The sequence below is a fragment of the Scyliorhinus torazame genome, chromosome 3 (genome assembly GCF_047496885.1).
Source record: "Scyliorhinus torazame isolate Kashiwa2021f chromosome 3, sScyTor2.1, whole genome shotgun sequence".
Taxonomy (NCBI): Eukaryota; Metazoa; Chordata; class Chondrichthyes; order Carcharhiniformes; family Scyliorhinidae; genus Scyliorhinus; species Scyliorhinus torazame.
Window position 1 is genome coordinate 296,128,879 of NC_092709.1, and position 12,516 is coordinate 296,141,394.

The window sequence follows — 12,516 nt, forward strand, 5'->3', positions numbered from 1 at the left end:
ATTGGGTACTCTAAATATATTTTTTAAAGAAATAGAATCCCAGAAGTATTATCAGTTGTTCTGGGACCCAACCTTGGAGATCCATTCAACAAAAACCACCTCCTCAGTGCAGTGACATATGCACCAGCCACAGGGGAAATTCACCCTTCCAACTGAATCCTCGCCACTACCCCAAATGCTAACAAACACCAGAATTCAGACCCCAAAAAACAACATTGTTCCCAGAGCAACTGGTCTAATATGGCATGATTTATAGGCAAGGTCAGCATTTATTGCCTATCCCTAATTGCCCTTGAGAAGGTGGTGGTGAGTGATGTGTTAGGCAGGTCAGTTCGGTGTGCACTGCACTTGATGCAGCGATGCGAGAAACAGACCTCTAACACTGTAGCAGATCCAACACGGTTTTATTGAACGATAGAACTAACATACATATTTAACTGTGGGTCGACACTATACTGAACTGACTGGAGACCTTGTACTAGCCTGACCAGACTTACTAGCTACCGCATGGTGTTTGTACTGTGCTAGCTCGTGGACTCTGACTGTCTCAGTGGCTGGGTCCAGAGAGAGCGGGAAACCTAGTGCCCCCTGGCTTTATAGTGGTAGTGTCCTGTCTGGTGATTGGCTGCACTGTGTTGTGTGCTTACTGGTCATCCTGTGTGTCAATCACTGCCTGTCTGCACTTCATTATATACATGCGTGTATATTATGACAGTGAATTGCCATCTTGAACTGCTGCAGTCCATGTGATGTAGGTACACCCACAGCATGTTAGGGAGGGAGTTTCAGGACTTTTACTCCGTGACAGTGAAGGAACGACGATATATTTCCAAGTCTGGATGTTGAGTGGCTTGGAGGGGAACGTCCAGGTGGTGATGTTCCCATGTATCTACTACTCTTGTCCTTCTAGATGGTAGCGGTTGTAGGTTTGGAAGATGCTACCTACGGAGCATTGGTGAGTTCCTGCAGTGCATCTTTTAGATGGTGCACACTGCTGCCACTGTGTGTCAATGATGGGGGGAGTGAAGGTTTGTGGAAGGGGTGCCAATCAAGTGGGCATCTTTGTCCTGGATGGTGTCAACTTCTGGAGTGTTGTTGGAGCTGCATTCATCTAGGCAAGTGGAGAGTATTCCATCACACTCCTGTCATTTTGCCTTGTAGATCGTAGACAGGTTTTGGGGGGGGTGCGGGGGGCGGTGGAATCGGGAGGTAGAATACTTGCCACAGGATTTCTAGCCTCTGACCCTCTCTTTTAGGCATAGAAATACTGTGGCTTTTCCTGTTCAGTTTCTGGTAAATGGTATGCCCCAGGATGCTAAATTGGGGGATTCAATGATGGCAATGCACTTGTGTGGCACAAATGTCACTTGCCACTTGTCAGCCCAAGCCTTGATATTGTCCAGGTTTTACCGCATTTGAAGGTGTACTGATTCAGTGCATGAGGAGTCGTGATTGATGCTGAACATTGTGCATTAATCAGCGAACATCCCCACCTCTGACCTTATCATGGAAGGATGGTCATTGGTGAAACTGTTGAAGACGGTTGTGCTGAGGACAGTGGTATAGTTCAGTTAGGATGAACTTCTTGAAGAAATGGTGAAAGAAGACATTTTCATAGAACCACCTTTCACTATGTCTCAAAGCACTTTGCATCCAATTAATTATTTGAAATGTAGTCGCTATTTATCTGCAAGTAAATATGCCAACCAATTTTTACACAGCAATGAAATATATGACCAATTAGCCTACTTTTTCATGGTGTTGCTTAAGCAATAAATGTTAGACAGAGACTGGGTGAACACTGTTTGAATTGTGCCATGGAATCTTTTGCAACTAGTATTACAGGTGCCTTGGCCCAAAGTACAAATGACTCTTCTGTATGAGAAATTGCACTCTTGTGAAACATCTGTGAATATTCATCTAGTTTATACAATTACCTCCGATATCTTTACAAGGGAATCTTTAATATAAAACAGGATTGGGAAGGGGGACTTGGATGGGGGCTGGATTTGTACTTGCAAAGTTTTAGGAATATGTGACAATTTAGTAGAATGTATTAAAGAAAAGCAGTTCTACTTTAATTCAAGGGCTGGTGGACCGCCAAGGTGGAACAATGTGGGAAAAATAGCTTGGTAAATCTAGCAGTATCGGTCCAATTATGTATTTTACAGGAAATCTTTGTATTGTTTTCTTGTGTATCTTCGAGATTGTTTGCCTACACCAACAGCCCCAAAGGGACTGCACTCTGTGCTCGTAAACAGGGCATAACCATAAAATATAATTGTGAACACATTCTTTTCGGAGAAAAATATCGCCTTTAGCTATCTTGCTGTTCTTGGTCGTCTTGTCTGAATAATGCCGCTGCCTGTATTAATTAACAGTTCATGAAAGAACCAAATGAGTATTTAGTTAATTCTTGGATTATATGTTTTGGTTCAATTACAGCTAGAAATTGATTTGGTTTTCACCAGAAATTTCAATGGACAGCTCTCTATCTCCCACTGTAACAAAGAACAAAGAAATGTACAGCACAGAAACAGGTCCTTTGGCCCCCCAAGCCTGCGCCGAACATGCTGCCCGTCTAAACTAAAATCTTCTGCACTTCCGGGGTCTGTATCCCTCTATTCCCATCCTGTTCATGTATTTGTCAAGGTGCCTCTTAAACGTCACTATCGTCCCTGCTTCCACCACCTCCTCCGGCAGCGAGTTCCAGGCACCCACTACCCTCTGTGTAAAAAAAACTTGCCTCGTACATCTCCTCTAAACCTTGCCCCTCGCACCTTAAACCTATGCCCCCTAGTAATTGACCCGTCTACCCCTGGGAAAAAGTAACTTTGGCTGAAGTTTAGTGGACACATGCAAATGTACAAATCAGAAGCAGGAGTCGGCTAGTTGGCCCTCAAACCTGCTCTGCCATTTGATAAGATCATGTCTGACCTGATTATGGCATCAACTGCACTTTCCTGTCTACCCCCTGTACCCTTTGACTCCTGTGTCAGTCAAGAATTTATCTGACTCCGCCTTAAAAATGTTCAATGACTCTGCCTCCGCTGCTCTTGGGGAAGGAATTCCATAGACTAACGATCCTCTGAGAGAGAATATTTCTCCTCATCTCTGTCTTGAATGGGAGTTGTCCCCTCATCTTTCATAAGGGGAAACATCCTCTCAATGTCCACTTTGTTAAGTTCACTCAAGAGTTCTTGTGTTTCAATAAGATCACCTCTCATTCTTCTAAGCTCTCAAGGACACAGGCCAACCTTTCCTCATAAGATCCCCTTCATCCCAGGAATTAGTCAAGTGGACCTTCTCGCACTACTGATGCAATTATATCCTTTCTTACCTAAAGAGACCAAAACTGTACACATCACCCTGGATGTGGTCTCGGCAATGTCTTGCGCAACTGTAACAAATCCTCCCTGCTTTTGTATTCCATTCCCCTTGCAATAAACAACAACATTCCATTTACCTTCCTATTCACTTGCTGTACCTGCAAACCAAATTTTGTGAAACATGTACTAGGACAAGACACCCAGATCCCACTGTACCACATTCCTCCATTTCAATAATATTATATCTCTGATTTAGAATTAACAACTGACCTAGCTCAAACTGCTGTTTGTGGGTGGGAGTACCAAACCTCTATGTTAACTATTCTTTCTGGTGGGTAACTGCTGAATTCCAAAATTACAGCTCGCGGTCAGGAGAGATCTGTGGAAATGTAATGCCTGTTTATTCCTGATGTTGGGCAAATGAGACAAAACTGACCTGTGTGCCATTGCCTTACATTTACACTTGGTTCCAAGCTCTGTGACGAGTTCGAACTTAGTAATGCTGAGAGCATTGTGATAGATGTAGGACCTGGTATGTACGAGCACCATGATGCAATATACTGAATTTACATTTATCAGGCTACAATGCGAGATTGTTATTCTGATGCATGTCACAGGATGCACAAAGATTTAGGTTTCCACTGATAGAAATGGCATTGACTATGGACTTGCAATAGAGGCATCAAGGGGATGATTGAATGCTTTGTGAATGATTGATTCTGGTTTTCTAAATGCAGTGAGGGGGGCAAAAATATGAGTACCTCGGTGGCAAAGTTAGAGCTTCAGGGGAACAGGAGAGGAAAGTTAAAAGGAATAATGACTCCAGCTGTGATAAAATAGGAGTAGAGAAGGTATAGGAACAGGAGTTGGCCATTCAGCCCCTCGAGCCTGTCCTGCCATTCAATGAGATCATGACTGATCTCTGACCTAACTCCATATGGCTGCCTTTGGCCCATATCCCTTAATATCTTTGCTTAACAAAAATCAATCTCCGATCAACTGTTCTAGTTTGTGGGAGAGTGTTCCAAACCTCTATCAAACTTTATGCGAAGAAATTCTTCCTAACATCTCTCCTGAACGGTCTGGCCCTAACCTTTAGACTATACCCCCTAGTTTAAAAATCTCCAACCTGGGAGTTTATCTTTATCTTTCCTGTCTTTTCCTGTTATGATGGAGAGGGACCAATTAAGTTGTGTGTGATTTTTTTTTTTTTTTTTTTTTTTCCCCCCCTACTTGTCAGAGATGAGAAGAACCAATCCATTATTGTAAGTGGCGAGTCTGGAGCTGGAAAGACCGTGTCTGCTAAGTATGCCATGCGTTATTTCGCTACAGTCGGTGGGTCAGCCAATGAAGCAAATGTTGAAGAAAAAGTACTGGCCTCCAGTCCAATTATGGAGGTAAGTGAGCTATTTTCTCAACAGGAAAGCTCTTGATCCAGCTACTATCATAGTTATTCAAAAGTAATTTATTTACTTTCCTACATACCAGCCTTCTTGTATTATCCATAGTCACAAGCAGGTTGACTGCTTGTTCTTGGGTCTCTCCCAGTTCCAATTGGAGATAGAACCAGGAGGTGTGAAAGGGAGGTTCCTGGATTATTTGCCATTTTGGGTTGTTCCTCTTTCCTGTGGATGAACTGCCTTGGTGCCTCTTTCAAATAGATGGCATGGGAATGGTCATTGTTCACACCGAAGAGTTGCATGGTCATATTCTGCTACGCTAGCATAACAGGTTCCACATGATGGCAGCAATTCCTGTTTGAACTGGGTCCAGATACCATTTGGGGAACTGTTTTATAGATGTTCCGGTCCATGGAGGAAGACATTGGGTGAGATCTGCAGGCTGATCACGCCGGCGGAATCTTCCAGTCCCACCAATGGCGTACCTAAGCCGGGGGTTTCCTGGCAGCTTGGGCTGGATTCAATGAGAAATCCCATTGACAGCAGTGGGACCAGAAGATTCTGCCGCTGGCCAATGGCGGGCTGCTTCCTGCCGACGAGAAACATGCCACAGGAAGGCCAGAGAATCTTGCCCCGGGTAACCAGACTGGAATGTGGTTGGTTGGTGCAGCAAGTTCCAATATTCACACATCTCTTGCTTTTCTAATTGCTAGTTTAACAAATGGCAGGAATTATTTGTAAAGAGTGGAGACACTTGTTAGGAGAATACCAAAAGCATGCATTTTTATGGAACTTTTAATCTTTAAAATACAAATTTGAAGGCACTTTGGAAAGGTTTCATTGGACAAAAATTGATTCCAAAACAATGAAGGATATGCTAGGAGGGATAACCATAAATAAGAGAAGCGAGGTGGAGAATCAGTGTTTAGTTCTGGAAGACTCTGGCAATGGGTTGGGGGAATACACAAAGGCCAGAGACCGAGAAATGGAGTTTAAGGGTGGGAGTGGTGAGTTTAGTGGCTGCGCAGGCGTTGGAGGCTCAAGATAGTAAATTTCCAAATCATAAAGGAATTTAAACATGAGCAAGAATTTTAAATCTCGAGTTGGGGGTACCTGGGATATGCAAGTCAGGACGAGCTATGGGAATATGAGTGGGACTTGGTGCTCGATAGTACAGAGGCAGCAGAGTTTAACCTAAACTGAAATTTATAGAGATGGGCAGCACGGTAGCATTGTGGATAGCACAATTGCTTCACAGCTCCAGGGCCCCAGGTTCGATTCCGGCTTGGGTCACTGTCTGTGCGGAGTCTGCACATCCTCCCCGTGTCTGCGTGGGTTTCCTCCGGGTGCTCCGGTTTCCTCCCACAGTCCAAAGATGTGCAGGGTTAGGTGGATTGGCCATGATAAATTGCTCTTCGTGTCCAAAATTGCCCTTAGAGTTGGGTGGGGTTACTGGGTTATGGGGATAGGGTGGAGGTGTTGACCGTGGGTAGGGTGCTCTTTCAAAGAGCCGGTGCAGACTCGATGGCCTCCTGCACTCCGAATGGCCTCCTGCACTGTAAATTCTATGACTAGGAGAGGGGATGGAACATTGAATTTAGCGGGCCTGAGGATGGCAAAACATGATTGAGAATTTCAGTGGCAGATAGCAGGGGACTGGCTGTAAAGAGTGGACATTTTTATAGATAGGATAAGCTGAGAGTTGATGTTACAGAAGTGGAAGTAGGTGCTGCTTGCGATGGGGAATATGTGGGATCAGAAACTTGGCTCATGGCTGAATTGGAGATTGTCTCAGGCTGAAGCTGAAAGCTTGCAATGACCAGGGAGCGAATGCAGTCAGAGGAGAGGTTATGAAGTCTGTTGTGAGGGCTCAAGATGACTGCTTCAGTCTTTTCAATATTGAATTGTAGAAAATGACAAAAGATGAGGGCTGGAATTCTCCAGCCGTTGGGATTCTCTGTTCCCGCTGGGGGTGCACCCCAGCCGGTGGGTTTACTGGTGGCGTGGGGTGGCTTCAATGGGAAATTCCATTGATGACTGGCAGGAAAAGAGAATCCCACCACCAGCGAACGGCATGCCGCTGAGAAGCACATGGCTGGGGGACCTCAGAATTCTGCCTTAGATACAAGATAATCAATCTGACAACCTGTATGCAGTCCAGGATTAGGGGAGATGGTGTAGAATTCTGAGTCATTACTGTATAATCTGAAAGCTGACGATCTGGTACACAATTTTGCATTTTTGACACATTTATTGGCATTGTATCCTTAATTTCCAAACTTTCAGTGACCAGGTGTAAACTGCCATCAAATTGATAACTATGTTCTCCGGGGCGATGGATCTACAAGTTTGTTTTGTTTTGCAGCATTTCTATTTTTTGTCTTTCTAATCTTTTAATCTTCCATTTCTCAGCTTTGACAAAAGGTCATCTGGACTCGAAACGTTAGCTCTTTTCTGTCAGCTTTGACAAAACGATCACCTTGACTTGAAACGTTGGCTCTTTTTCTCTCCCTACAGATGCTGCCGGACCTGCTGAGATTTTCCAGCATTTTCTCTTTTGGTTCCATTTCTCATTCTCTGTATTAGTTCAGGTAAAACCAAATTGACTGTGACCTACTTTGTTCCTGTAACTTGGTGCTCACTCTGAGGGGAAGTTGTCAACCTCATTGCTGATCGCCTTAAATTTGTGCCCTCTGGTTCTCAATCCTTCTGTCAAAGAGAACAGTTTCTTTCTCCTCCTACTCTGCCCAAACCTGTCATGACTTTGAACTCTCCTATCAAATCCCCTTCAAATCTTTTCTCCAAGAAACATACCCTCCGTATCTGTCCATGTAACTGAAGTTTCTCATCCCTAAAACCATTCTCGTGAATCTTTTCTGCACACTCTCTAATGCACTCCAGCAGAGGCAGAACCAATGTTTTGTATGGGTCCATCACAACTTATTTGCTTTTGTGCACTATGCCTCAATTTATTAAACCTAGGGTTCCATGTGCTTTATTAATAGTGTTCTCAATCTACCCTGCCACCTTCAATGATTTCTGCACATATACCCATGTGCCTCTGTTCCTGAACTCCCATTCAGGGGGCTGGCAGTTTATCATAGAATCCCCACAGTGCAAAAGGAGGTCATTCGAGCCACCGAGTCTGCACCAGCCCTTGCTCCGATAGAGCATCCTACCTAAACGCAATCCCCCGCTCCTATCCCCATAATCCCACCTAATTTTTGGGCAATATTAGCATGACCAATCCACCTAACCTGCACACCTTTGGACTGTGGGAGGAAACTGGAGCACCCGGAGCAAACCCATGTTGGCACCGGGAGAATGTGCAAACCCCACACAGACAGTCACCCAAGGTCAGAATCGAACCTGTGTCCTTGCCGCTGTGAGGCAGCAGTGCTAGTCAATGTGCTGCCTGCATCAGTTCTGAAGCCTCAGCAGCCCAGCAGCAGTGGTGGACATTGCTGAGGCAGGCTGGGATTGTGAGGATACCACAATATGGAGGTGCTCTGAGGAATAGAATAAAATAAAATATATTAACCAAAGCAGGAAAGTTGCTAGGCTACTCAAATTGGAAGGGAAACCGCTGTGAATTGCACAATGGGGCCACAGAGGTTGCCTTTTCTGCCCATGGCCCCGATACCATGTCTACGAACAGCCCCCAAGCTACTCCAGGAAGTCAGTTTCCCCATCCTGCGTGTAGCCACTCCGGTACTGGCAACATGGTCTCTAAATGTGGCCTTAATTATGCAAATTGCCTGCCCCCACCCCCCACCCCCCACTCCCCCAACCTCATCCCCTTTTTGTCTGTCTCTGTTTTGTTTTCCAACTTGGAAAAAAACTCAAATTAAAATAATCAATGCCCACCTTCGCAGATATCTTCAAGTTAATCTATAGTTATACACACTGAAATTAAAGACGTGCATTATTGTTGTTGGTCTAATGGTGAAATGGAAAAGGACAGAAGTTAGGTTATTGATTATTCAGAAGAAGAATCAGCCAGTTAACCTGCTGTTAAATGTAATCTGAGATTTATCGTAAAGGAATCTTATTAGAATCAAAAGAACCCAATTGCGATCAAATCTTAAATACGTGATCAGGAATGTAATTGAGGTCTGCAGGGAAACTTAAGGAGAGATACTCGAAGACCGTACAGAAGATGCCATATGCTAAGGCATTGCAACTGCCAAGAAAGACAAACAACCAAAGAATGATTTGAATTTATATTACACCATTCATGATCACCAGATGCCACACAATGCGTTGCTGCTAATGAAGTACTTTTAATATGTAGTACTGTTATAATGTAGGAATCAAAGATAAATATTTAAGCATCCTGGAGTTTGATCCGACCCTTGACTCCTCTGTAAATTACCATGCAATCCCCAACCTCCCTTTCCTCTCCAAAGCCCTTGAACGTACTGTCGCTTCCCAAATCCATTTTCATCTTTCCTAGCGCTCCATGATTGAAGCCCTCCAATCAGGTTTCCACCCTGCCACTGTACTGAAGCAGCTCTTACTGTATCAAGGTGTGACTGTACCAAGGTGAACTTTCGCTCCTCATCCTGCCTGCAGCCTTTGGCACTGGTGATCATACCATCATCCTCCGATGTCTCTCCACTGTCATCCAGGTGGGTGGGACTGCTGTCAGATGGTTCCATTCTAATCTATCTAATCATAGCCAGAAATTCACTTACAATGGCTTCTCTTCTTGTTCCAGTAATGTTACCTCTGGTGTCCCCAAAGATCAATGATCAATTCTTGGCTCCTTCCTAATTCTGATCTGTTGCCTCTTGGCAACAGCGATATCACCTGACGGCATGGTGTTAGTTTTCACACAAGCTCTGACAACACCCAACTCTACATCATAACCACCTCTCTCAATTCCTCCACTGTTTCTAAATTATCAGATTTCTTATCTGGCATCTGGTACTGGATGACCAGAAATTTCCCCTAATTAAATATTAGAAAGCCTGAAGCTAATGTTTTCAATCTGTGTTCCAAACTCTATTCCCTAACTATCAACTTGATCCCTCTCCCTGGCAACAGTCTGAGATTAAGTCCGTTGTTCGCAGACGGTGAAGGAGGAAACTAGACACCAATCTTTGACATAATACTAAATTTATTTACAGAATGCAGCATTAAAAATATTTGTCTCCTCCCTATCAATCCCCAGTCTCCTAGAAGTCTTTTTTTTAATATGTGGTCATAATACATAAGCGATCAATAATCCTTTCTACCTGTATATCCTTGACCTTATTATACAATTAAAGCACCATTAACAGTTCGTGTCACATTTTATCCTGGGATGATCTTCTGGCCTCTTGTATGTGCCAAATCTAAGACCACCTGTTTCCACCTCTGTAACATTGCTTGACTTTGCCTCTGCCTTCACTCATCTGCTGCTGAAATCTTCATCCATGCCTTTGTTATCTCTAGCCTTGGCTATTCCAATGCACTCCTGGCAAGATTCCGACATTCTACTCTCTGTAAATGTGTGATCATTAAAATTGTGCTGCACTTGTCTTAACTCATACAAAGTCCCATTCCCCTATCATCTCTGTGTTCGCTGACCTACGTTGGCTCCCACTCATTCACTGAATTTTAATTTCAATATTCTCATCCTTATTTTCAAATCCTTCCTTGGCCCGGCCTCTCCCTATCTCTGTAATCACCTCCAACCTTCCAACCCTCTTGAGACATCAGCTCTCCTTTAATTCTGGCTCTTGTGCATTCCTAATTATAATTGCTCCGCCATTGGTGGCTCGGCCCTCAGCTCTGGAATTCCCTCTTTCTTTCTCTTTACCCCACTTTCTTCTTTTAGGAAAGACTACCTCCTTTGATGAAGTTTTGGGTCGTCAGACCTAATCTTCCTTTGTGTCATACTTTGTTTTTATAATACTCCTGTGAAGGACCTTGGGATGTCACATTCAAGGTGCTATGGATATAAGTTGTTGTTGCTCCTCCAATGTGATCTTGGGAAATAAGGTTGGTTGGTCTGCAGAACGGGCTTGCAGCTGTACCGCATCTGTGGGAACGCAGTTGATTCTGCAGAATGCTGAGCTTATTACTGTGGCTAGTTTAGGACATCCTGACCAGGTTATAATAATTGTGTTTTCTTTGTTTCTAAACAGGCCATTGGTAATGCTAAAACAACAAGGAATGATAACAGCAGCCGCTTTGGGAAATACATCCAAATTGGTTTTGACCGGCAATATTATATAATTGGTGCCAATATGCGGACCTATCTACTAGAAAAGTCCAGAGTGGTGTTCCAGGTTAGTACAGATGTTTGCAGCAGAATTTACTGGGTCAACCACATCATAACTGATCAACTTTTGATTATTCTCTTTAAAACAAGAGGGAATGGAACAACTGTTGGCCCTCCCTTTCCTCTAACTTTTATAACCAGCCAGGAAGATAGAAACCCAACTGCTTCGCCTTCCCTAACCCTAGATCAGGGATTGATCAGCTGATCTCCAAATCAACTGGCTGCCGCCTTTCAGAAAGTGGGCTTTGCTGACGTAATTGAAACTACTCAAATTTATTGCATGCATATACGAGAATGCACAAATCATAAAGTGTTGAATTATAATCCACATTCCCCAAAACTCAATTTAGCTTAACAAATTTATATATAAACTACTTGAAATTCTCCCTTGGTTAAATGATCTATAATCCCAAGGCTTCATATTTAATAAAGCATGCTAGTGACACTCTGATTAGGTTCTCCCCCTACTTTTTTCCTTTTTTTTTGTCCTGCATCTTTGTCTGCTTTATCTGTGTATTGAGGAAGAGCCTAACAGAAACAGGTTTTAGCCACGCTGATAGTGAGAGTGCAATTGCCCAACAAAGTAGAGATAATAGTCATTTTGCTCTTGCTGCGTGTCATATGAGATTTATTTCCAATGTATGAAACTGACACATTTTCACCTTGAAGCAAAGCAGGATATTACCCTTCTATTAGTGCATTGGGCCTTTTGGAATGATGACTATAATTATTAATCTTTCTCGTGACAACTTTGGGAAGCATTCATCATCTCTACCACCAATTAGTGTACCATTATCATTCCATGTAGCTTGCCTGGTGTATTTTAACCAGTGTAATTATTGGTCTGAAATGATTGCAATCCTATTTACAAAAAAACACTGATTAATGGGTGACTCTGCTTATATGATTGAGAATTGCTGGTACCAATTAACTTCTATTGACATTGGAACAATGTATTTCTTTTCAAGCTGCCTAACTACAGTGGGATGATGCTGCGCCACAAAGCAGTAAAGTGTAGGTACATGTCTAGAATCTGTCATGAGTGAATTTTCAGATTCAATTAGAAATTGGGTTGAAATGGAAATTGGTGTACTTTGTGCAGTTTTGGTGTCCATATCTAAGGAAGGATATACATGCTCTGGAGGTGGTACAGCGAAGGTTCGTTCGATTGATTTTTTGATTAGATTGATGAAAGGGTTGTCCTATAATGTGAGGCTGAGTAAATTGGAGCTGTACTCTCTGGAGTTTAGAAGAATTAAAACTGATCTCATTGTTACATCTAAGTTTCAGAAGGGACTTTGTAGGGTAGACACTGAGGTGTTGTTTTCCCCTGGTTGGGGTATCTTGAACACGAGCACAGACTGAGGATAAGGGACCGATATTTTAAGACTGAGAGGAGCAGGAGTTGTGAATCTTTGGAATTCTCTACCTCAGAGGGCTGTCGGGACTCAATCATTGAAGAGCTGAGATTGTTAGATTTTTGGTCATTCAGGGAATCGAGGGTTGTGGGGAGTAG

At 43.3% G+C, this 12,516-nt stretch overlaps 1 protein-coding gene across 2 annotated transcripts in view; it reads left to right on the forward strand.

Annotated features, from left to right (window-relative positions):
• The window catches only part of myo5b (myosin VB), a 389,254-nt gene that overhangs the window by 171,980 nt on the left and 204,758 nt on the right, over positions 1 to 12,516 (forward strand). For both annotated transcript variants that reach the window (XM_072497425.1, XM_072497424.1), the window contains exons 5-6: positions 4,570 to 4,726; positions 10,864 to 11,007. In XM_072497425.1, coding sequence (XP_072353526.1) covers positions 4,570 to 4,726; positions 10,864 to 11,007 — 301 coding nt within the window. The remainder of the gene's footprint in view (positions 1 to 4,569; positions 4,727 to 10,863; positions 11,008 to 12,516) is intronic.